This window comes from Acanthaster planci, linkage group LG09 (assembly GCF_054643075.1).
Source record: "Acanthaster planci isolate LZ-2023a linkage group LG09, COTS_SCS, whole genome shotgun sequence".
NCBI lineage: Eukaryota > Metazoa > Echinodermata > Asteroidea > Valvatida > Acanthasteridae > Acanthaster > Acanthaster planci.
In genome coordinates this window covers 172,430-199,295 of record NC_141785.1, presented here as the reverse complement: position 1 = coordinate 199,295, position 26,866 = coordinate 172,430, and the positions used below count along the sequence as shown (strand labels likewise).

Sequence of the window (26,866 nt, the reverse complement as noted above, 5' to 3'; positions counted from 1 at the left end):
CTTTTCTTCTCTAACGTTTACGAATGAAGTAAATGACATTTCAGAAATTAACGATATTATAATGATATCGCAATGAGGGCTATAATCAATAAGAACAAGGGTCCAGAGGGTTGAACACAGTGTGTTTGAGTTGTAGGATTATTATGATCTGTAGTATAATTTTGGATGTATACAGCAAGAGTTTGAAGGCAACTTCATGATCAGTGTTGTCATAGTTAATGTGAATCACGTGGTAATAAATGGGCAAGCATTTGAAGGTGAAGGCAACCTTACAAATGGGCAAGGTTTGCCGAACACGAAGTCATATAAGTGTTCCCGAGCGATTCAACCCCGGGAATCCTGTGAAACTACGTTTACCCTATATTCACAAATTTAAGCCTCGAATGTGTGTGTTACAAAAGCACCAAATTCAGGACATACCACGCTCCAGTTATTCGGTATGTACGGTATTCCGGCATACCGCCAATAACGCAGTTTTCGATGATAGTCAGAAACCACTAGCCTGGTATACACCTTTGGTGCTTGGTTGAAATGCGGACCCTGGACATGCCTTAAATGCATGGGGGTAGTGGCTGGTGGGACTTCAATTTATACAAAAGGCGATTTAAGGGCGTTGATCAGGTTTATTGAATTGTCCCAAATTCAAATCTGTTTCTTTGAAGAATTCTAAATGTATTGTAATCTGTTATGTTACACACGTGCCTTGGTCCAAGCCAGAATCCCTACTTAAACCTTACCACGCAACACCACCGCCAACATTCCGTGACCAGACCTTGCTGCGTACATTGCCTTTCGACTCGCTGCTCTTCAGGAACTTCAGTCCAGTTTTTACATCATGTCTGCTTCGACTTTCCTTGGCGCACTCGTAGTGGTTTTTGCCGTGATTCCATCTGGCCAGGCGTTCGTGAATCCACGTAAGAATCGTGGGGGAAAGTACCTTCGAACCCATTTTGCTCTGTAACACGGAACATTTGGTTTGTACAGATTTGAAGATCTTGGCCTTCAGGAAACCTTTCCGAATTGACTTGGAAATGCACGTAATGTATTTTGTATGACAATGAGACGGGGCGAATTTCAAAAATGTGTTTTGAGTTCTTAAACCTTTTAAATTTGGTCCTGATCTCAAAACTAAACGAACATGCACACAAAGAATCCAGGTTTCTCTATCAAAATTTAAAAACTTTTGTTTTGTAGAGCTTCGGGATATTTTGAAGATTAATGTTGACTTCAAGAATGCAGTGGAAGTGAACGACTTGGACTCGATTATGAAGTTGTACAAGCCGGACGTGCTGTTTCTTCCTGAGGGGCATCCTGGCTTCACTGGAAAAGACAGTGAGTTGTGCTAGTATATTCAAACTAGAAAAAGATCATAGATAAGATCGATGTTCGGTCGCCACCTCGTTGGTTGTGTGCGGGTTCAAATGCATGAAATTCTAAACTATTTTTTCCGTTTGAGCTCTTATTCATTGCAACTTGAAAAATTGCACTAGAGTGCCATTTTTATATCAAGATGAGTTGACATTTCAACTGCTTCAGCAGGATGTATGGCTTGAAAACATTGAACATGACCAAAAGAAAGGAAATCCAACTTTAGTATTTGCTCCTAACCAGCTGTGAATTTAATTGTAAACGAACGTGGAATACTCCTGTCTCCCTGAAATGCAGATTTTTTCGGCGTCAATCGGATAGGCCAAGAGATACTAAATATTTCTCGAGACCACCTTTTCTTTTCAAATATTTAGTAATTTTCCGCTCGGTGGTCTTTGGCACTTGGCATCGGTGTTTGCTAGAAAACGGAAGGGAATGAAAACTTAATAAATCATGACAAAAGACTTTCAACCATTCCATTACTGAGACCTCTCATGTTTCAAACGAGATGGAATTTTCCTTTTGGACAGCTTCCATTCAGGTTTCTCCAGAGGTAAACGGCACTTTGGTGATGCACACTTTCTTTGCAGCTCATAGTATTGTTTGATAAATTCCCAGTTGTAATGGCCAGTGCAAATAACACAACCTTTATTTTTCTTAATAGAATTGGCCGAAAACTTAAGTTGGGTTTCCAGCGCTGGAAAGTATGACTACTATGTTAACTACTTGGATTATCTGAGCTGGAAGGATGGTCTTGTCATGGAACTGAAAACATTCACCCTTTATGACAAGTCGGAGAACAAGCTGTTTGAAGGAAAGTAAGTATAATGTGGACTTGTCCAACTTGTAATTAGTGCTGCCAGTCAGACTTGCTATCCAGTACACTGAGGAGGTTCGTACTTGTAAATATTTGGGTGGTGGGTTGTTATACAGGCCCGTTGCCTGACTAGAGACTGGGGGGGGGGTCGTCAAACCAAAAGAGGAACTTTGGGCACTGTGAACACATTTTATACAAAGGCCTATCACAATGTGCATTGGAAAACAGCATTGAAAAGTTGCATGTCTGTCGCGAACCAAAGGTTGTATGTAAGACTTGTACACTGTAGTTTTCAATATTGAATAAACTTAGCAAAAATACATTGATTTCAAACCCTTTGAAACACCTGAGATGTGGATATTTGCCGGAAATTCCTGACGGTACATTATGACTAGAGGTTGATTCGTTAATCGTGGTCACCTTGAGCTTGAGAATCCACGTATAAGCAGTGGCTCGTATGCCGAATATTACGGTATATTTGAAATATTCAGTAGGGCCTACACACAAAATGACCACCAGCAAGCGGAACTCAGAAGCGAGCGGGGGAGGGTTCGTTCGAACCCCTCGAACTCTCCCCAGCCTACGGGCCTGATGCATAAAACTAGCATCCCAGAATGAGTTATTAGTTCAAGGGAAAGGACACCTCGTATCAAACGTATTCCGAAAACATTCCGTGATAGCGATTCAGGTGTATCTAGCAATTGAATAGTTTTAACAATTAGATTCTCAGAAAATGGACCTTCCCGCTTTCCAAAACAATCTGGCCGGCTGGTTCATCGTTAACGATTTTTCTTGCGCTTTGGTTAATGTTTACCGTAAATTTTTTCACACAAGTCATTTTCCTTCCTACTAGTATAAGTTTGCTTTGGGCTCGTCTCTCATGTGCAGCCTCCTTTTTTTCCTCCCCAGGGCCCTTCTCCTTTGGCAATTGAATAAATACACTGGAACCTTCGAGATCTCGCTGGAAATGTTCAACAGTAACAAGAAGGGAGAGTAACGTCCTCTGGAGAAACGTCCGTTTGTGAAAGGACGACTTCAGACAGGAATATGACCCCGGATGTAAAAGTGTTTTGTCTATCTGTCTGTGTATATGTATTCCTATGTTAAGGAAGGCTGATCAAATATACAGCATTATGCGTATACCGCACTGCTAACTAATATTTCAATTAGACTCGATAGACTACTTCGTGAGCACCATAAATGTGCTTCGTTCTGTCAGGAAATACTAGCTCTAATTGTAATGTTAGTTAATGGTAATGCTTCCCATGATCTGCATATTAGTATGGCATAGATCCCAGGTCCTCTCCTCGACAAATTGACTAAAGAACGAGAAAAGCAGTCTCAATCATAGAGGTGTAGCTAACCAACGTTTATGTACCTATTCTGTGGCATCATGTAGTTATCGGTAAATCACAGGTGCACTGACAAGAATTGCAAAATAAAAGGGGGAAATAGGGCCTATCAATTGACATTTGTCTGTATCGTGCACTGATTAATGTCGTGTATGTCTGTATAAATAACAGTGAGAAGAGTATGCTTCTGAATGGAACGGTTAACTGAATAGGTCTAGATGAATGTTGAATAGCTCTCGGGTCCGGGCGAACTGGTGATTTGGGTGATGTGTGGCGGCGTCTTGGCACAATGGTAGTGCATGTTATACTAAAGTACACAACTTTATGAAGTCGCGGCTAGACGCATTTTGTAAGGCGGTAATGTAGGATACGATTTAAGGGAGCTCTCCAAAAGGTCGTTCGCTAACATTAAACTATACTAAAATGAAAGCCAAATCGGCATGGCATGCCCTTCCCCCCCAGGGCGAATCCATGTGGGGGCCCAAAGGGGGCCACACCCCAAATAGAATTCCATTTGGTGGGATAGGGTGAGAACAGAGCGCTTTGTGAGGGTCCATTTCATTTCTCTTTCCAAAAGCGAGTGAAAAGCCCCCAAAACACATCGGCAGGCCCACTCCACAGAAAGAGTAAAATGTTACATTAACTTTAACCCCCTGGGGTGTAATATGTAGGCCCTAAAATATTTAATACTGAAATTCTAAGACTGAGGACTGTTGGGGTTAAAACATTTCCAAATTTTTGTCCTCCCCGCCACCGCCCCCCCCCAAATGTTGGCCTCCGAATATTTGGTTCTTAATCTGTCCTTCATTCACGACGGTATACGTACGGCTGAAACAAAGATTAGCATTTTGTTTGGCAGCAGTAAGGTTGAACTAAATCCGTGCAACCTTTAAAAATTTGTATGCTCAAAAATAAAGAATGAGTAAATTCTCTATATCCACTTTACGCCAAAATACCTCATATCCCATCGAACAATGACCGCATCATATTCTGAAAAACAGTAGGCAGAAGAGACATCAAACACATATTACAAACCAATCAAATCAAATCCAAATTCATGGAAACAGGTCTAAGAAACCGTGCATTTGTTATTTAATAAAACTCCAACCTTCAATTCCAAAATAGTAAATAAACCTGTTATTCCCACCTTAGTAACAAAAATATTTATCCACCTTACACGTGAAACAACAAAATGAAATCATTATTTTTACCCCCGGCTTTGCCCATACAAGGTATTTCGGTACATCTTTCAGAAATTATTTGTGGTACCCGCTGCTACATCTGACTCGGACTGGCCATCCGACTCTGGCAAGCTTCAATTTCGAAGGTCAAGTGGTTTTTGACGTCTGCACTAGTAAGCTATAGGTCGGGGGATCGAGTCCCACCCAATAAAGTAGCGAATCTTTTTCGCGAGCTCTCAAACACTTAGCACACAGTGTTATGAATATACGTAAGTGTAATGGCAGAAAAAAACAACCCCAAAGTAAATATCAATACCCCCCCGCCGCAACTTACATGTACATCCATGGAAGCACAAAATTATTCTCACCTTCATTCCATCTATATTAGATACGATAAAAAATATTACAACCAAATGAGTCTTAATTATGAAACTGGCTTGATCAAATTTTATGTATTATTTTGGTCGTCCGTGAGTTGAGCATTATCCGAATACCTTCATTTACATTGTTAGCAAAAGCAGTTACATTGCTCTGAGAACTCGCTTCGTAGTATACATTCCTTTTCTGATAAAATATTTGCTGAAATGAAGATATCCAGCACGATATGTGGCTATTGTCTCGTCTGCAAATTGGAGAGAAGTTCCGAGATTCCTTATGCATCATGGGAATAAAACAATTCTACATTCCAACGTGGTGTTTCCCCAGCACTCGTGCAGGTCTGTATACGAAAGCTCTGTCGGGGTATCACTTCGTGTCCAGGCGAGAGGCAAAAAACGCAAGCCTCCGCAGTGTACGTGGCTACGTGGTTTACACTCTACTACTGCAAACACTTTTATTCGGCCGAGAAGCGATGAAGACGATGAAATAGCTCGAGGGTGAAAAGCCCCAAACTGAACATTAAACAGAATGCAACGGGATTCGAAAACGGGAATAGCGACGCAAGCAAGGTTTCTTCACCGGTATAGCGCCTCCGTAACATAGGGGGGGGGCTCAACGTTGTGTTTCTACAGACTAATGAAGCAACGTTTCACTGGACGTTCCGAACGGCCCCATTAGCATTTATAGCATATATTACTGTACTAGGTTTTATCCATTCGGAGTGACTCCCACGGATCAGTGGCTCCATACAATGGTTATTACAATGTCTACCGCCACTTAGTTGGCGCCGCTCCAAATGACCAGTGATAACAATTAACATTGCTGTGCGGGTCAATAGATTTTGCTATCAAAAGCCTAGTTTTTAAGTTATCATGGTGATTGACAATACTAGGTCAGTTGTATACGAGAGAATACGTCACATCTTAAAAAAATCTCTTTCGAAAATGCTATTTGTAAAATATTGAAAACTAAGTGTTTGACCTGAAAGAGAAATGTAGTTCTAAAAACGGACCTCTCACTTCAGGAAATCTAAAATACAGGTGACTTTTCTACAATCCTACTTGAAGAACGAAAAGATAAAATTCCGACGGGAGTGTGTTTTGGGATAATTTAAGTATAATTACAGAAATCATTCTTCCAAATTGATAGAACATGACGGCCTAATGTAAAAACCAAATACGCGGGTCTCATGATAGCCTTTCACCTCGAAGGCTCGAAACGACAAGAACAGAGACCAGATCCGCGCACAAGATGGCACGCACACAATGTGAAAAAGTCGCCCGCGTGTGTGGTCTCCTCTCCAGTCGCTTTACGGTATCACCGCTCAGTGTCGGTTATAGCCATGATGGCCTTGGCGAAAGGCTAGCTGCGAGACGGCTCCCTAAACTCGCCACGTGACTTTGTACGTGTGATATCAATCTATCTACATGTACGCTTGCAGACCACCAAGTAAGCTGTAAACAAGAGAACAGTGATATATACAACCATTTCAAAAAATCAGAAAAAAATACAATTTTCTCAGGTGTTTAAGATATAAATTGGAGCTCATTTCTTCATCTTTCCTTTCTTCATCTTTCTTCCTTTCCATTTAAACCAATGGCTTTGATGTTTTTGGAAGATATTTTGTCTCCAATGACGTTCACCCCTCAAACCAGTCAATTGATGCCTAGTTCAAATAATGGAGGGATACCTCCAGAAATACCAACTGGCAGTCCTGCTCGTAGATTCCAGTCCACGTGCCACGAAATACTTTAGAAGCAGAAAATTTCACAGCATGCAAATCGTGATTTGATCTGTGCATGGAATTTTCATCATGTTGGGGTATTTACTAGCCTGCAACCCTATGGCGGCATAACCACTGTCGTTCGTGCGACGTCAATTGAGGGGAAACAAGTGAAAAAGAAGAAAACACAACACAAATATCCCAGCACCCAAACAAGCAAACAAACGCTACAAAGGGAAGCTTTTTACAAAATATAAGGAGGCAAATGTATATACCCTCCTTTCCCAGATGCACGGCAGCTTCAAGGCCCATCGCAAAAGATGGACTTGACATTGAAGTGAATCATATTGGAGGACCAACCGTGAGATTACATGTAGGCCTACTTGTCAAAGCTTCAGGAAACTCAGTAACGTGCCCGTTTGTCGTTAGCACTCTCAAAAACACGTAGCAACCTAGTGACCAAAATAATGCAGTAACACGTATGTGGCGAATATGACTAAAAATGCCAGCAATGCATTAATTATGCTTGGTTCAATTCTCATAAACGAAAGTACGATTAAAATAAGTAGATACACTGACACAGCGACAAAAACCCATGCAATCAATGCCATAAGGAAACTTAGGAATCCAAGGGGATGTCTTCTAGAGTATATTATCATCTTGACACTGACGAAAATGATCAAAAGACATAGTAAAATTGTCCCTAGTTTAAGGACTCCATCCAAAATATTCAGCGAAGAATCAATCCTCTGCGATATATGTTGTACACTCACGTCGACACTCTTCAAACTGTTCTTTATGGCTGGACCAAGGTCGTTGACCACGTAACTAGATGTCTTGCTATTCGCATCTTCACGGGGTAAAATCCCTAAAAATTCAACGATTGCCTTTGTGACCTGCACAGCTTCCGTGAACAGGGAACGGATTTTACCGATGGCAAACATTTGGGCGTCAGTGCACTCGAACATCAAGGCGACACACACCAGAAAAAAAATCACTCTCATCGTGACGATATCTCCCATTCTCAGAGTGGATGTTACTATACGCGCTGGAATAAAAGGAAATAAAAGAGTGATTCGTAGTTTAAATTATTCCCTCTTTTACATTATTAAAAACGAGCTCTGGACCAATCAAAGTGCTGAGAGTGTGTAATGTATTTATGACTGTATTATAAGTCTGCGTACTTTTTAAAATTAACCCTCACGCTAATCTACAACCTGTGCGAGCGGGGGCACTTTGTCATAGGCCTACGCTGAGGAGTGAGTTTGGCTATGTTGTTCTCCCTCGGCCTTCACCTCACCGGGTCGAGTTCGATTCTTAGCTCAGTCCACAAGCAGACTTGGTTTTCAGTCCCTACCTGATTCCGTGGGTTTACCCAGAATATTCCTCTGGGATTTTCCTCCTACCTCTAAAACTGTTACTGCTTCTAAACGTCTTCTTTCTACAGGTTCAGGCTCACGAATGGTGGCCTTGAAGGGACATAACCGGTCTCGAATACTGAATATATTTTGCAACGTCACAATTTTATTCAAGATTGGTGAGAAATATTTTTGCGACGCCATGAATATGTTTCTGAATTTATAATGTATTTTATTAAGAAAGAATTAACTTCATTGAACAATGACCGTCAAAAATCACGGGACTGAAATTCCTCTATATAGCTTACTTCGTGGTTCAAAATGACGCCACACTCTGGAACAGTTGGGGCAAAAAGTTTACATATATACACACTTCGTGGAAAAAGTTTCCTCAATTTTTTCGCTAATTGAAATAGTTTTGTCAACCTTTTCTTTATGAGATCAGGCAAAATGTATCTCAACTTAATGTTCATTGTGTGTACTTCAACTGAAAATACTCAGAGACATTTATTATGGTTCAATTAAAGAATATTTCTGAAAAATTATTTTGTAAAAAGTTACATTTACCCCCTTATTGTCGTTCAAAATCACTTCAGAAAACAGTCCACCGCGACTATGAGAAGTGACAAAATACAGAGAAAGTGGCACTAAATATTTGGGTTGGAGTATGTAAAATTTTGATTTTTTGTGTAAATATAGATATGAATCTTATACATGGATATGTCTCTGGGTGTTTTTATTTGACGCATACACCATGTACATTCAGTAGAGACCCTTTTGTCTGTGCTCATGAAAAGAAACGTTGGTAGGAATGACTGAAGTTATGAAAATTCTTTTTGTTCCACTAGGTGTATATGTATTTTTTTGCCCCAACTGTAATAGGGACGGGGACCAGTCCAGCTGCAGGTACGGGGTATCCACGGTTTCATTAACAGAAACATTTCACAGTACAATTAATCATGATTTATGATTGAAGTAGGACAAAACATAATTTCCCAAGTTGAGCATTAAAAAAATGCCACCAAAAACCCAAATCTAGATCTGTGTATTGCAAGTCTCTACCTCTATCTCTAAGGTTTTGGACTTGTGGAGTGTTTTATGCAGCTCTGAAAACGACGACCAGCTTGTATACGGTGTTGAAGCTCGATGAAGATAGCTTTTGTAGCCTCCTGTATGCCTGTCATTCTAGTTTACAAGTGTGCCTAAACACCGTTCTTAAGAACCAATTAACACTACATTTACTACTTCAGTTGGATTGATAATTACTACCTGTAAGTTTAACTGAGTTTATGAGGTTTATTGAGTTTTATCTATGACGCTGCGACACTGCTTCAGCACCACGGATTAGCAACATGCAAGTCTAGCTGGCAGTAGGTGAAGCATGTTGCTAATAGGCAGCTTTCCATGGCTTTCACGAATAAGTTCAGCATTGTCGGCATGCAGGCAGGTGGAATTTCACTGGAAAGCGTTGCACAAATCTGAACTGGAATCATCAATCATACTCTTATAACTAAGATCTTCAGTCAGCTTAAAAAAATGCTCAGGCTGATTTCCAAACATGATCCGATGACAACGGTTGAAGAAGTGAAATGAACTGCTTGCATTCCAACAACGCACGCTACCACATACTGTCTGGGGATATAATGATGTGCACGTACATGTACATGTACATGTTTATGCAAATTCCCTTACCTTTCCTGCGCGATATTCAAACAAGGTGATTCTGTTTCAAGTGGTACCCCAAAAAACGTAACAATGTCACTACAGTCCACTGTAGTAAATCTCAGGGTTTATCAACACCGACAAAATTCACTGCAACCTCTGAACACGGAGGAACAAGAACACAAAACTTAACAGAAAAATGACAAGGGCTTACTTCGTGGCGTGTCCGTAATGGGGACTGGGAAATCCCCCAGGAACAAGCGATGTGCAATTCCTACAGCATGGGGCAAGTTCGAGCGGCGACTGCAGTTAACCATGGGTGAACTATGGTTCGACCGAGACCGCCCGAAACATGAAGGTTTGGACAATACAGTCGACCATTTTGGAACCAGCCTACCCTTGACGCGACGCGATCCCACCAATAGTTATCAACAGGCGATTCCTAGTCATTACGGGTGCGTTGGAACGATTGACACGGAAATAATCGCACATTATTGTCATTTCGATGACCAATCACTACGTACGCGAGAAACTACTTTGTTAGAGACCTACAACTTTCAAATGTTTCTTTTATGAAATGAATCTGGCATATCATTATTGTTCATTACATGCCCCCCTCCGGATGGCTGTGCTCCCGGGTGCCCCCCATTGAAATTGTCAATAATCTCCGTTGAGGTTATATAGCTATGCAGCTGCAGCTTATTTTCCTGCAGTGCTCCCTTCAAAAAAAAGTGTGCACCCCCCAGTTTCCCGATATTTAGCCCTTGTTTAATAATAATAAGATCACTGGTTTACTTTGTGAACGTACATTTTCCAAAGTACTTTGTCTAGAGCAATGGCCTCTCCAGTGGAGGAGGTGGGGCAGGGAACTATTTTCTATTGGGGTAAGTATTCTTTCGCAGATGGAGAATAACCCAGACATTCGTTTTTTTGGGGGGGGGGAGACCATTTTGGCCCCCTCTCAGATCCAAATCCCGCAATCGCCACTGGTCTGAAGTCTACAGTGGCCCTGATGGGTCATCACATATCGAAAATATCTTAGAAAGTAATTTGTGAACATATATGCATGTAATTATATCAACTTTGCAGTGATGTTAGTATGTAAGCTAAAATACACCCAATTCAAAGGGGTTCTCTCAGCAAGACAGTCAACAGTCACTCAACATTTGGGTGAGGAATACACCTGAGACAATTGCAGAGACAGATGTGTGCATTATCAAGATTGCGACATGCTTTTTTCGAAAACAAGAATTCCCGGACTTAGTGTATACTTAACACCAGCAAGTTGGTTTCGTATCAGCAGAAGGAGATAAATCCACTACTTTCTACCTTTAGAGACTTACTGTGTGTCCACCATATCTTGGCACAAGTGTCCCTTTTAAATGCAAAGTATTAACTGCTGGTATTTATAGTTGACATTTCTCCCGATTTAGAAATACATGTATCTCTATTAGAAATATCTCTAATAGAAACCTCTACTAGAAATAGAGATATTACTACTAATAATAGAAATATCTCTATTAGAAATAGAAATATCTCTATTAGAAATAGAAATATCTCTATTAGAAATAGAAATCTCTCTATTAGAAATAGAAATATCTCTATTAGAAATCTCTCTATTAGAAATAGAAATATCTCTATTAGAAATAGAAATATCTCTATTAGAAATAAAAATCGCTCTATTAGAAATAGCTCTATTAGAAATAGAAATCTCTCTATTAGAAATAGAGATACCACTATTAATAATAGAGATACCTCTATTTAACGATTAAATGTTAACTTTGCATGTCTAGAAATAGATATCTCTCTGATTTCAGGACTAAATGTCAACTTTGCACACGCTCAGTAAACACAATCAGTAAACACAATCAAAACTGTGCTGCTTTTTAGGAAAAAAATGGATACTTCTTCGCATTTATCATGATTACATTCACTTTTACCTGTTTTATGGGTTTCCCATTTATATCAGTTTTTTTCTCCCTCAACTGGACATTCATTCATGGTGCATGTATTGTTGAACAGAAATCACTGGTGTAAATTGGGGGGGGGGTGTATCCTGCCACCTTTTGACCAGGGGGATGGGCTATTAAATCATCCCCTCCCCACTTTTACATTGTGAGAAAAGCACACCAAGGTGGATTGTTAAATTTTTCTGAGTTACCGACAACCTACATGTATCCAACAGCACTAAAAAGAAAAAAATCTGAAAAGCATTACATGTGCCTTTCTAATATAAAATTCTGCAGGAATATAAAACATATGACAGATGTACATCTGTATCCTGAACAGCACCTCCTCTATAGTGTCATATGATGTCAGCAGGTCCACCCCCCCATTTTCAAATGTCCACAGTGGTAAAAGTAACCCCCACCTTCCCCATCCTCCCAATTTCTGCCACAAATTTTACGCACTGTAAACAAATGTACAATTTGTTTATTTTCACAATGTTATGGCAGAGATTAGCGATTACCGGTGCCCTGACATAGGACAGCAGGTAGGAGCACCAACCACCACCAACCTATTGCTGCAATAGTTTCACCATTGTTAAACACAGACAGCTGGATCCTTTTTAGGGGGGGGTGAAAAGGTTCATAATCTCTTGCTTAATCAGCAAAGCAGCTGTGTACAGGTCAAGTCGACTTGATAAAGAAATGCTGCCAGTCTGTCAATACCAAACACAGTTAATAGAGCTCAACCTGCGAAACAAATTGTTTCACTACAAGTTTCACTGCTTCAGAAACACCAAAATTATTGAATAATTAACACAAACTGCCCCAAAACATATGGTACCAATGGACCCTTAAAAACAAACACAAACTCAAGTATCTGTAACCCGTGAACAGTAACTTTAGATGATCATATATATTCTACATAATGGCAATACATTTCAACTTGAATAAGTGCAATTACAACAAATGTGAAATGAAAACCAAGTCACAGGAAGTGAAAAAAGATGCAGACTGAAATGGCACAAATTTCTGCCTGAAGCGATGTCACTGTTCTGTATCCTTATTGCTCAATGCAGTGACAAGGTGGTCACAGACCCAGCAGTGCAACCAGAAGTTTTTCACTGGAACGTAGAGGAAAGCAGAGTTCCATTGTCACCAGTTGGCAAATAAAATTTACAAATGTAGGCTATAAATCGTGAGCAACTGGTGAGAAAAAGTTGTACTTTAGAACGAAAAAGCTAGGTGGCTGCAAATATGTGCATATAGAGAAAACTTTGGCTATTATTTAAACTTGCCAGCTGGATCACTGGAGGATACATTTTTGCCATTTCTTCCATTTAGTAGCACACTGGGCATTTTCTAATAGCAAGGACCCTCCCTTGCACCACTGACTGGTACATGGCTTTAATTTCTGCACACCTCCAACAGACTCTGTCGCTGGCTTTCACACAGGGATCTTTGGCCAGGAACAGACACTATTCCTACAGCACAGCATCTTTTGTGAAGTTCCTGAGTACATTAAACAAAACCATAATTCCTCAGAAATGTGCCTCTTCAGCCCTTGAAATTCTACGGGAGAAAAACCTTTCCAGCAGTAAATCACAGAAATTTACAAACTCCAGAATTTAACGAGAGATTTTCATAAACTTAACCTCAGCAACTAAACTGCTGATATCAATTAAACTTTTGTAACTATTAAATCATTTTATTGTGAACAGTTATACACTTGTGTGCAACACGGTAACCATCACCATGAATTGTCCCTTCAGTCAAATTGTACACAATTCATTCATCCATTAACTAAAATTCAAAGTGAAGATACAAATCAGTACACATAGATATGAAATGATTATACAAGCCTGCAGCTGCAATCAGTCTGGTGGTCAAATGCTAAGCACTTTTAACAATAAACGACCAAACATATTCAAACCTCAATGCTGGAATTCTTTCACTTACAAATAAAAAAAAACCAAATGATATAAAGGCTACGACTACATTTGATGGTGACACCGAACACTTTATTCTGAATGTTGTTTCTTTGTCCTGACTAGTTGAAGTACAGTTAAGACCAGCTCATACTTGGCATGAAAACAAACACATGACTGCAAAATTGCGACATCATATCAAATATTTAAGCAGCTAATTTGGAACAGTTGAATACATTTCAACTAGGGGAATTTTGCTGTAAGTGCTTTGCAATCACCCTAAGTATGAACTTGCCTTTACGTTGGCTTCCTTGATAAAGGCCAGTAGCATGAAGTCTGCATCAGGCAATGAACTATCACTAAGTCCCATGTGGAGCTGCACTCAAAATGTCAAAGAGCACTGCATGTACATTTCAGTGGTTTCTAGAAACCCAGTTTGGCACTGGAAAAGGGCAGCTTGTAGCGAGCAATGAAATAAATATGGACTTGTAACACTAGTACTTGGCTACACTGACTTTGGGCCCATTTCTAGTCAATATGCACACACTACAGTTGAGTTATAAATACCTACATCCTGTGAGCTTCAAAGGTCAGTAACATCTGTTGAGATTTAATTTGGGATTAAAGGAATAACAAAATGAACGAATGGTGACAGCAACTTGATTATACATGTGTAACTGGTGGAGAATTCAAGTTCACAACACTCCTATTGGTCAGGCTGGCCGAACTTTGACCCTCAGACGAAAAACTCTGCACATGAAGGGGTCTTCAATAGCAAAATGAAATGATAATTTAGATGTGACCCATGGGGCATTTCAATATCAGATCTTGTTCTGTACATATATTCCATTACCAACACGGCATGTATTCAGACAACACTGGCAGCAACAATACCTGCATACATCAGGAGCTAGTTGAAGACATGGATATTACTCCAGGACCTGCATTCAATTACACCTTACCTAACAGCCATGTGCAAAAGGCCATAAGATAACTCCACCTACTGCATACAAATCAAAGGCACCCGTGTTTTCATTGGTCAACTAACCAGTCAGTAGTCACCACCGGTGTGGCAATCAGTGCTTTTGTGGCAATATGTGAAATACTGCCGCCTTTCTCTGATTAGATTTAACATAAAGAACACTGTGCGTTTTACAGAAATTCGCTCACACTTGCTCAATGGGACCTGTGCCAAATGTACAGTAACTTGTATACACACAAGGAGGGTTTCCATCAAAGGGATGCCACAGATACAAAAAAATACGCCACATAGTGGACAGTTGCGGAAATTTAAAGCACACCACATTAAATGTGCTAGCCCCTTGCCACTGGCTTGGAATGAAAATTAATTTCCGACTGAAAAAGAATTCTATTAAGAATCATAAAATGATTCACATATATTCTGTATGTATTATGACTCAAAGTATATTTCTTTAACTACTATGCAGCAACACAGCAGTGTGATGAAATGGGCAAACAATAGGGGAAGTAATAAACATGACTTGACACGACGGAAAACAGTTAACCCGAAAATTGCTTCAAAATTAAGATTTACAGTGTAAGGTCCCTCTCTTGCAAAGATGACGGAATTGCCTGAAAATGTGCTCACAGCTAAAATTAAATCTTAAAGATGGCTTTTCCTGGCTGTCATTGTGTATGTACGTGGTTGTGCAGCTCACGTTTCTTGTCGTGTAACCGCTTTGCGTACCTCTGCGCGAGGGAGTTGACGATGGAAATGACGAAGTACACAACCATAATGATGATCACCTTCTCAAAAATCCAGGACAGCCAGTTAGCCCCCTGAAAGAGACACAGGAAACTGTCAAAGGGGTTACTGGTGCAGGTCATGAAAAACATGACAACAGACTGATCAAGGCAAGCCATAAACCAATCTGAGGAGACATCATTACTGCAATGACACCCAATTCGCACAAATGTCCTTAAACTTGAGGCACACATGCAATTTGGCAGATCAGGACACTCCACTGGTCAAAGAGTTATACATGTGATGTGCACGCACGCACAACCTGCCATCAAGTATGGTGCCACTACAGTACTGGCTTTGATATCTGGTCACTTCTCATTTCTGTTGGCTAAGTGCTTGCTTCTAGATGCAGATCCAGCATTTACTCAAACTGCAGGTGAATGCTGAATATGTAAGTGGAATCCATAGTTGGTGATATGTGTGAAGGTTCTGGCATGCTGCCCTCTCACTCCCCTATGTGGATTGTTAGAAGCTCTAATGGTTTCTGTGTAATGCCCACCACAACAGTTCAAAAAATTGTGCACTGCAAACAGCAAACCCAGGAGAATCCGAACAAAGCAGTCTGTGACTGCGGGTATCACCCCTGTGCAAACACCTAATGGTGTACATAAAAATGCATGTGACATTCAAACCAGGTAGACACACTGTTATCAAGTGCCTTTGCAAGTTAAGGAAACTATTTGTACAAACACCATAAAATAGGGTTCACAAAACCATTTCTTTCACACTCTCATGGTGTCCCAGTCATTATGAATATCAGAGAGATGTGACAATGCTATTCAGCTTGGTACATCAACTGAGGCCACTTCCCAATTCAGTCATTAATGACTGCCAAGGATCACTCATCCATTAAAACAGTGTTTAACCAGATGATTTTGTATTCCCTTGTCACATCATGCCAGTGAGCGACTGACTGCCAACAAAATGACGACACAACCTCTGTGAAGACTGTAAAGCTGATCATAAGTGTCCCCGCTTCATCAATGAACATTCTCACTGTAGTGTAAAATTTCATGTCCAAAACATTGTGACTAAGTCCAACTTGAGTCCAAGTGGGCTATTCAAGTCAACACTACTGCCTACCTGAGCCACTGCCTGGCCTGGTTTGTGATGCAGTTTCTGCTTCTGTTTCTCCAGATAGTCTCTGAATGGAGCTTGTAGTGGGGGTCCTAGTTTAGGAATCTTACTGTTGATGCAATGAGTAATAACACGAGATAAGCCGTTTGTTTGAGCCGGAGCTATGTCTACTATCTTGACACAAAGGGGCCAGTTACGCTGATGAGTGGAAATGGAATGCCACATGATAAACAATATTGAATGCAATGGTTTCCTTTTGGAAAATTTACACAAAGATGGAGTAAAAAGGCGACAAAACACTGTGTCTGGAAACCTTGACAAATTCTGAAAGATGTATCACTGACACAGTATGTTCTGGCCAATTAGTGGTCTCGTTAGCAATGACATCACAGACTCGCTGGCATGGTTACGCATTCCCCATCACGCCTTTGATTCTTCCTGTGGGGTGCTACTGTTACTGTGGATCGTCAGTAATTTGCAAAACCGAGCAGGATTCCACCATGGTTTTTTTTATGTAAAATATCATGCGGCTCCCTGTCAATGCTTTCCATTAACATTTGCCAGTGCAAATGGAACCCAAGCCACACTGGCAAATAGAACATTATGCAAGAGTGATTCAGGTCATCACACTTCCTAGAGTGTGGGTCAAACTTGACTCCAGCCCTTCACACTACTTACATGTAAGTGGAAGCAAGTGGACATTTCTACTTTTGCTCTTGTACCATTCTGACAAGTGGTACTAGATCGAACATTCTATCCACATGTACTTGTGGAACTTTGATGACTGTCAATTCATTTAAAACGGCAATTCAGACAACTTCAGTTGGAAAAGCATATGTGCATGGTGCTGCCATTTGACCTATTTATCAGTCCATATTGTACAGATTATCAAAAACCTTACCCAAGTAGGTCAACTAAAGCTTCAACATGATGCTCACTGAATGTCAAAATGACGAACAGTTTCTGCAACAAAGAAAGGGGACAATTCAATTGGAGATGGTGCTGAAACCAATGGCTGACATTTCTTACATTCAGACAAGTTGATGGTTACTATTTCAAGGATGGATTTGCACCGGGGAGATGTAAATTAATTTTGGATCTTTGCCCAGGCCGATGTGTATTTTAACACTGTGTACTCGGTGTATGCCCCTGAAGGCTTGTGAAAAACCACAAGCATACTCAGTTGGGGCTCGAACCCACGACCTCCTGCTTACTAGTGCAGACAATGGCAAGCTCGGTGGTCAAGTGGTTAAGATGTCTGTATTAGTAAGCTGGAGGTTGTTGATTTGTGCATTTCATTTTCTGACTAAGATTTACTGATTGAACTTGAGGAACTTGTGACAAAGTACAGAACAAAAATACGAGGTCATTTTGGTGGTCCTTTGCAAGTTCCCAATCCTATCTTTACTTTGTTTTGTGTATTTCATTTTCTGAGCTTCGCAGATATTTCAATGAATTTCAAATTGATACAATTAAGATCCTGAAGAATTGTACATTTACAGTACAAAATCTGCTCATCAATCAACGATGCACTATATCTGAGGCAGGAGATGCCTGAGTTGATGCCGTAGATGTAGGGATGTATTCCACTGAACCATCAGTTAATCAAATCTTACTTGATGTCAGCTTAAAACCAATGTTACCTGTATATGCATCTTGATAACTGCCTTTCCGATGAGAGTTGCCCCAAAGAATGTCCAGAATGGAACAAGGAAATGACCGCAGGTGATACCAGCCAAGTCAAATAATGGGTTTGGAATCTAGACACAAACAAGAGGCATCAGTTATCAATGCTGTAAGTAAGGGGTTTTTACATTTACTTTTACTCATGATGCATCCAACCAGTTCTCTACCAACTACTCTTTGGTCAGCTAGTCTAGCAGTAGCAATCCAAATGTAAAAAGTGACTGGCGACCCAGAAGAGTCATATTGCTAAGTCTGAAATCAGGAAGGCTTCATAAAACTCATATTACTCATAAACTGGAATACACAGAAGAATTTTCACAAGTAACTGTTGTACTACATATCTTCAGGTAGACTTGTATTGGAGACTTTGCCGAAAGTATTTACAAGGAAATGACAGCTTTGAGAGTAGATTTTGTGTATTTGATCAACAGAAAATAGGAATCCGAAATGAGATTATGTAACCAGCAGGAACTGACATTGCAGAACTTGAAAAAAATCTGGCAAACCTCAAAAACTTGGATTTTTCAATGGAAAAACAACAAAAACCTACACTAGCGATGGCTAATGCATGTCAGGTATCCCTTGGACTTACTGAAGCACACGCTAAGATGCCAAAGAATCCAACACGTTGTACGAGTCTTTGAATACCAAGCTTTAAACGGGTAGCAAAGTCCTAGAAAAAAGAATGTATATATCACAATTACTAAAAATCACAAGCAAATCATTTGACTTTCCATGACTTTTTAAAAAATTCTCCCCAATGGCCAGTTGATTACTACACAGAGCTTTTGATTGAATTTCTTTATTGCAGGGAATAACCAGTACCATGGGTTCACAAGATGACAGCTATAACCAGGGGAATTGCTGGGGAGTGGCCAGGGAACTTGAATTTGGGAAGACTTAGAAAAATCATAAACTTTGTGACCCAGCTGATTTGATTTCTGTTGACCGCTACTTCTTGCTACTAGTTCTCATTTTTACCTGTTGCTGTGGATCTTCAGACAAATGTTCCATAATAGCTTCAAATTCTTCATAATCTTCATTGTCTGGTTCATACCCTGATAACCGAGCTGCAAGGTAACAAAAACATTTTCACAAAATCTTATTTTCACTATGCACCAGGTAATACATCTTTACGTCCAACCTTTCTTTTAAAATCCTCTCGATTTACAAGGTTGTTAACCACTTCACACTGAAAAAATAAATAAACACAATATGGACGATTCACAGTAGTGCACCTCCAACAGTTTGTAATGCACCAACCAATAACAGTACGCGAAATCTTTCGACCCAATATGCGTTTGGAAAGGGTCGACAGATTTTGGGCATTGTGATTGGCCAACACATTGCAAACTCTTGGAGGCGCACTCTTGTGAATCACCTGTATCAGCTATCTGTATGCACAAGCACAGCTTATGAGTTAAAATGCCAAGTGAGTGCCAGAACACCTCACCTGAACACCCAAAATGCCCTTTCATTCTGTACATAGATACACTAAGAGAACTTTGTAGTGGTGGGCAACGTGCTTAACTTAGTTTGGGCCACTTTCATGCCCTACTGTGGTAGCAAATATTGTTCCATGGGCAGGCCTCGGAGTGTTGAAAAATATGAGGCTGCAATATGAACAGACTGATTGTAAGCATACTGTTCAAATGAATTTGGTGCATCAGAATTTGTGGCCTTCGGTTGTACATATCAAAAGTTGCTGTCACATCTTGCCTTTTTCAAAAGCTGAACATTTTGGCCAAAAATGATACCTTTGCAATTGGTCACGAAATCAGGAAGGTACACAGAACTTTAGAATAAACTCTAGCAGTGTCGTTCTTAAAGGTGGAGCATTATTTTATGTTTGAACAGTCAGTTAATGCTTAATCTTACCAGCCTTTGCCATGAAATACGGTGGCAATTCACCTATTGCTGTGCCAGCACCCTAAGCAAAGACAACAAATAAGTGCATATTACCATTAATTATATCCCATCATTACGTGACATTTTGAATGATTGTTGACTGAATGATTCATGCTACATATTCTTGTACATGTAGGTTCTTAAATGGGCTAAACTGTTTAAGAAATTGTATCAAGTTTCAGTATTATTTATTTTGAAGGATTGGCTCTCCTGTGGTTATTGTCAAGTACTCAATGCCTGACTGGTAGACCATGAGCCAATGGCGTGAAGCTGGTAAACTTGAAAATTGGCTAAGCTCTGAAAACATCTGCTTGGCAAGAACAGGCTACCAGGCGAAATGTCGTGCCATGCATGTTGTCAGCAACTGATTCTTGGTTGATTCCTGCTTTGCGTGTAGATCTGCCTAGCTATGAATATCTGCTCAGTAACGCAGAGAAACAGGGCTTGGACATTAAACAATGACTGCTCCTTACGGCCACAGTATTGCCTTTTATTGTGTTATTTTTATCCTTGTATCAAATGGCACTTACCCACATAAAAGCCTCCAACCTTACTTTGCTTATGACACTCCATATTGTCATGGGATATGTGCTTACATCATCATTTGGACACACAATTCTGACAAAAAAATCATGCACTTGGACTTTAATAAGCAAGTAATATGAAAGCCATTTTTAACATCTCGTATGGAAGTAAGAAATTCTGGAGAATTTTACTAAACAGATATACACATGTGTCCAACTTCTGACACTCTACTTGATTATCATATTTAGCTACAGCATATTACATACAGTTTTGTGTATTAATCTTATGCTTTTGGCTTGATGTAGTCAACTTACCTGCACAAATTATACATTTTTGTCAAAAGTGAATTCCCATGTCACTTCTTAGTAAATCAAATTTGTAAGCCCTATCCCGCTATTTGCCATATCAACAAACATGCCATCTAGACTCACATCCTAAATAATTTAGCTCCATTGCCACACTCACATGCAGCAAACTTTATGGACAGTACTTCAATCAGTTCATATTCAGTTCATGTAAATTTTTAAGTTCACATTTGATAAATAGTTTAATGCTTTATAAAATATTAACTTCTCCTATTAATTCAGAACAGACTGGTTGACAATATAGAATTCTTGTGGTATCCTATCATTTCAAAAAGTCAATGTTTTGGGCCAGTGCTACCACTGTACAAGAGAGATGTTTGTTTGGAATCATACTGCCCATACTCCTTACATCTACTATACCAATGTTATTTGTGTGTAAGACATTCAACGAAAACTTGAGGGGACATACTCGTCTGGGTAGGGTGGCTCAGGGAAATCCACAGATTGACACTCGAAGGCAGCCAAGGTTACTGATGCTATATGAGGACCCTGAAAATAAGCAAATCAAAAAGAACATCTGCCACAAATCCTGCATAAAGCTGCCATTTTGGGTCATTTCTCACGGTCATCTTTCAAGTACAGGAAGCAAGGATAATGCAAGAATTGTACATTGACTTTTCCAACTTACCAGATACAGCAAAAATGTGTGAAGTCCGGTTCCCAATCCCACTGAAGACAGGATACCAAGGCCTATCCAATACAGGCACCACACTGCTTGTTTCCGCAAGCGTTGCACATACTTTTACAAAGACACCACATGCAAGAACTATTATTTAAGGTCTGACAAGCCGTCATGTTGGCTGAGGAAAATGTCCTCCATCGGTGAAAGAACTGTACACGGATATTAGCTATTTTTTTCCTTTTGAATATTAAACATTTAACCCTACCCCCCCAGGGTCGTTGGCCCTAACCTTCCCCATTCACACAAAGTTAAACACCCATATGGGACTTTGTGCACAGACGCTGTAGGACTTTCTGAGGTATGCCAAACCCAATGCAAAAGCCAGTTGTTATGGGCTTACCAGACCAATCCCCACAGAATTAAACACTTTACTACTGTTTAATTCTGTGTGGTTGGGGAAGGTTAGGGTTAAAAAGAACTTCCGCATAGTAACAAATCAAATCTTGAAATGAAAAAAGTTCTCCAATGCTGACTTACCACTTGGTGTGAACCTTCAAGATGATACAATACTAACATAGACCCTACAAGTAGACTGGTGATAGCCACCTTTTTTCTATTTAGCCATAACCTGGTACAAAACAAAGACAAGACCTCATCACTGCAAAATGCATGTACATGTACATGTAGAAATAATACTTTAACCCTCCTTTGGTTTTACAGCACAAATGTGCCCAAATACCCACAGTCACTGGTGAGCATGTATATATGGAACTCAAACATGCACAGGTTCAGTGTGTACACACACAGTAGGTTGCCAGCACAAAATGACCCAGGGTCTTTTGTGCAGTCCTCTTCACTGCATTTGGTTTACTGCACAATTATACACATGAAACAGTGAAGCACAGTTGTTGGGCAGCACAAAAGTGCAATCTGATATTCCTGTGAGGGACTGTTGGTGCAGTGCACAACACAACACAGCTGTGCTTCTTTGAGGTGTTTACTAAGTGACCCAAAGAGTGACTTCAGCATAGGAGGGTTAATGTGTTTTAAAGATGTGGTGTGTGGTGAAATATGGTACTTTGTGCAGACCCAGGACAGAATGTTGAAAAGGTCTCCACAGGGAAGTTCTTCAGGTGTAAAGGTCTCCACAAGGATTCAAGAAATTAGTTTTTAGAAATAGCTCCAAGAAGGAAGAATTTTTTTCAAGTGTAATTATCCACAACAATTTGAAGTTTTTCATATAAGGGGCCTTCAGTTGACATTTCAAATCTGGAATGTAACTCTGGTTCAAATGGGAGCATTTTCAAAACAGAGTGTTTGGGCACATATTTGTGCACAAGAACAAAGCACTGTCTCCACAAGGACACATATTCCAGAGTGGTTGTGAACATGTACATGAATGTAGGTACTCAATAAACAAAGTGTACACATTCCTTTTGCATCACTTTATGACACTGCTGTCAAGTCACCTCCCACATAATTTCTCAGGGTATTTCAGTCTCAGATTTTGAAACTTATGGACTAAATCCCAATTTGAAATGGTCAAACACTGATCAGACTATAAGTTAATGTTTTACTTTTTTTATGTTCTCTGTTTTTCCGCATATCTCAATGTAAACAGTACCAGATCCAGACAGGTTGTTAAAATCAGTACAAAGGGATGGATTGGCCCATAGTCCTGTGTGTCTCATAGTATTACTGCATTTTAATGAGCCTGAATCTGCCTTCGAATGTAAATAACAGCTCTTTGGCAACTCAGTTTACAAATCAGATTGAATATTAAGACAAAACTTGTTCTGTTCCGACCATATGGCACCGTTAGTATTGCTGACTGACCTGGTTAAACACTGAACTGTAATGTCATCCATGATGTGTTGCTATTTTTATCTGTGCCTCCATGGTTATTATGCAGAAACCAACACTTGCCATGCCATAGCATGGGTGATAGCTCACCCATGGTGAGCCATCATAGGATTATTTCCTAAAGGTTATCAGTGCACTTCAGTACATGTACAGTTGTATGTGCTTGCACACTGGAAAGTATGCAATAAATGCACAGCGTGCATCCAGATATGAATGTGAATAACCACATGCACAAGTACCTGTATGTTTTGCTGTTAAATAGATGCAGGTACATGTGCACATATGTGCTGTTTGTACTGATTCACCCCGCAACTGTTCTCATCTAAAAATATTCCTGTTACATTGTACAATTCAGCTTTTTATAAAAGTCTTGAATTCAAAGTACACTAATGCAAAATTTTTACACAACAACCAGCTAATGACCCTTGCATTAGTGTAATTTATAGGTTCCACACGGCTGATAGGGATTAAAATCTGAATTGTAACTGCCTTTAAATTCTCCTGAATCTTAAACTTGTTTCAGAGTACTTTGATAGATTCAGAATGGTTTAGTCAAGCCACTAGCAGTACTGACAAGTATGGGGTTGATGTCTAACATATGGCTTCATGGTAGTTCAAAGAATGTGCTGCACGTACATACTGATCTGAAGTACACCCATTACGGAGATGGAACTACTCTCATGCATTCATGTGTCCTTAACCCTAACAGTCCTCAGTCCTCCAACAGGTGAAGATTGAGGACTGTTAGGGTTAAACTTAAGCATTCATTGTGAAGACTTTGGCAAGTCACAACACCCTACACAACACAACATGGTGTCACTGCAGTGATGGCTTCTCCCTGATTAGTCTATAGGTTACAGGGTAAGTTTTGGGAGAATTTATGGACTCTTCCCACGAAAACAACTTGAAGTCAGAAGCAAAGGGTTTCTGAGTGAAGTCCGGATTCAGGGAGTCTGAACTTGTGGTGAGTGGTACAGGGCTAGGTTATGTAGGGTTGCAGTTGGGTACTGCACAAGTCCTTTCACCAATCCAGTCGCAGCTCATCTGAATGGCTTATAAATACATATCCGGCAGTTGATAGAAGGGCTTTTGACTTAAATACGGACAGCTTGTGACAGACTTGAAGCAAGTGTGCATTTGTGATCACGACACAAGTAATTGGATCGTCAAGTCTGCGTTTCAATGCTAACTTTGAGCAAATGCAATTTGTCAACCACTGTTAGAGTTTGCCTGGTATGCAAGATATATTCTGTGCACAGGTTACCAGGGAAAAATCCACTTGCGGTTGGCAAATCATTATCGCTCAAACTTGCCCAAAGCTGGGGGCTCTTTAAGTCAAGTTGGGACATGGCCTTATTCTTTGGAAGGCCTTTTAAAGTTTTTTTTTTACTGTGGTTTATAGTACATCACTGATTCTTACCTGTGACACCACCCAACCAGTATGACCCACATCTCTAGTAAGAAGTACATGAGTGTTGTCAGTGGCTTCCTCAGCAGAGTGATCCTGGCTCTCTCCTCTCGCTCTAAGCGATGCTGTTCCCGTATCTCATGGTGGTCCTCCGACTCCAGAGGGCTGGGTGTCTGGGCCTGGGATTGCCGGGGTCCCTTGATGAGTTCCCCAATACCGGGGGTCAGGTTGTTCTGCTGGAACATCTGGTCTGTCTCTTTCAGACGATTGATCTGAAGGGAAACGCTCATATTGCCGAGTACCCAATCACTTAAGAAGAAGACATAAATGTATGCAACACCTGAACAGATGGGGGCGACCAAACCAAATCTTGGTCACCTTTTACCCAAGGCAACTTCCACCCAGGTCAGGTTGAGTCCACAATTTACAAACTTTTCACAAAGTTTTACAAAGTCTATAGTATTCATGGATTTCAGTATTTTTTGCACCTACATCGAGAATACACACACAAAAAGTTTAATCTTATCAGTCTTCAAAGAAACAATATGTTATATATGGGACAAAAGAGGACCTTTTGTGGACTCACTTAAGTGGTACCAACATACATCACATGCATCTTTCTTTGCACTGGGCTCTTTAGGTTGGGAAACACTGTGAAACTTCTCAAAGCTGCAAACCACTTCACCACAAAAATTCGATTCCGAAACCCCGTAGCGTTACGACGCCATGTAAACCTTCTTGCCTCAAAGGCACAAAGACTATCACGGAATTAGTGACTTCGAGTTCTCGAAGTATACATGTAAATTGACATGGTAACACATGATTTAGTTATTTATTGCAAAGGCTGCAGTATAGTGAGATGATTCTGCAAGTTTACAATTCTTCCCAACTGAACAAAAGTTATGGTCTGTCTGACCACATGCTCAACCCCTTGTAATCGTCATGATCATGATGTGATGATGAGCAGATGAGCGATACCGATGACGATACGGCTACGCGTGGTGATAAAGACGAAGTCAATGAATGAACGTATTGATCCAGCGTTTTACCATTTCTTGTTTCAGTCCCGTGACTCGAAGACCACGTTTCTTCAACTCCTTCTTCAGCTGAGACACTTTAAACTTGGAGTAATCCATTATTACAAAAACTCAGGCACAATTATTGCTGGAACTGGCAAAACGCGTGCGAATTTACGTATCCGTGTTGTCGGCCATGTAATTCTAGCATGTTACAATAGACTTCAACGTCAGTCCGATCACCTCATTGGTACTGTATGTACACGTCACGCGCGTATTTAGATATAGACACGTTGCGTTACAGGTACAGTTATGAAAGAGACAAAGAGGGCGTCCTGACAGTGTAGTGGAGTTGAGACGTCTGACAAGACCTGCCAGCAGGTGGGCGTGGCAGTTTACTACACCAGTTTTAACAACTATTCATACTAGTTTAACTAGTTTTAACTTTGGCTAGGTGTATTTCATCCTCGAGCCCTTAGGCCTCTTTTAAAACTAACCTACCGCAATTGTTTTCCTTTTCGTAGTTTTTGAGGAGTAATGTTTGCCGACAGTTTTGTTCAATTTTACAATGTGTTTTGTGAGACTACTCTAGCCATATCTGTGGAAATGTGCCTTGTGTGCGCAATACTAATATCTTAGATAGAAAGTTGTACACGCAACACATGCTGTGCTTTGTGATGCAGAACTTTGCTGAATGTTACATAAAACTCTGTGTATTAAACATGCTTATGTGACAACATGACAATTGCATGTGAGGGCGAGTCCATAAAATACAGAGTTGAAATTTTGCATGAAACTGAATGATTGTGTTAAGAACCAGTTGGTACTTTAATGATATTTAAAAAACACCAATGCGGGAGTGTGGTCATCATTTCTTGGATGTTTGCCTGCAAATGGTTTGGTGACAATCTGTGTACG

At 40.2% G+C, this 26,866-nt stretch overlaps 2 protein-coding genes across 2 annotated transcripts; one reads left to right on the top strand and one right to left on the bottom strand.

The window, feature by feature from the left end:
- Window positions 1-737: 737 nt before the first annotated feature.
- On the top strand, window positions 738-3,654 carry LOC110982319 (uncharacterized). The gene is made up of 4 exons (XM_022240655.2): window positions 738-914; window positions 1,195-1,332; window positions 2,033-2,186; window positions 3,095-3,654. Exons 1-4 carry the CDS (start codon window positions 836-838, stop codon window positions 3,180-3,182), a joined length of 459 nt encoding a protein of 152 aa, XP_022096347.2. The 5' UTR covers window positions 738-835; the 3' UTR covers window positions 3,183-3,654.
- Window positions 3,655-11,046: 7,392 nt separating this feature from the next.
- On the bottom strand, window positions 11,047-26,196 carry vmp1 (vacuole membrane protein 1). Its single transcript, XM_087141095.1, has 13 exons — window positions 25,982-26,196; window positions 24,945-25,204; window positions 22,199-22,289; window positions 21,668-21,778; window positions 21,449-21,528; window positions 20,680-20,767; window positions 20,120-20,171; window positions 19,223-19,311; window positions 18,834-18,914; window positions 18,199-18,315; window positions 17,457-17,518; window positions 16,562-16,664; window positions 11,047-15,513 (listed from the first exon to the last, which is right to left on the bottom strand). The coding sequence occupies exons 1-13, from the start codon at window positions 26,066-26,068 to the stop codon at window positions 15,361-15,363; spliced, it is 1,374 nt and encodes a 457-aa protein (XP_086997221.1). The 5' UTR covers window positions 26,069-26,196; the 3' UTR covers window positions 11,047-15,360.
- Between the last annotated feature and the right edge of the window lie 670 nt (window positions 26,197-26,866).

Coding starts and splice junctions, on each gene's coding strand:
- vmp1 (XM_087141095.1), bottom strand. CDS start 26,068: ATGGATTACTCCAAGTTTAAAGTGTCTCAGCTGAAGAAGGAGTTGAAG. Junction 21,529..21,667: donor ACACATTTTTGCTGTATCTG/GTAAGTTGGAAA, acceptor GCTTATTTTCAG/GGTCCTCATATAGCATCAGT. Junction 15,514..16,561: donor CAGGCCAGGCAGTGGCTCAG/GTAGGCAGTAGT, acceptor TGTCTCTTTCAG/GGGGCTAACTGGCTGTCCTG.
- LOC110982319 (XM_022240655.2), top strand. CDS start 836: ATGTCTGCTTCGACTTTCCTTGGCGCACTCGTAGTGGTTTTTGCCGTG. Junction 1,333..2,032: donor TGGCTTCACTGGAAAAGACA/GTGAGTTGTGCT, acceptor TTTTCTTAATAG/AATTGGCCGAAAACTTAAGT. Junction 2,187..3,094: donor AACAAGCTGTTTGAAGGAAA/GTAAGTATAATG, acceptor TTTCCTCCCCAG/GGCCCTTCTCCTTTGGCAAT.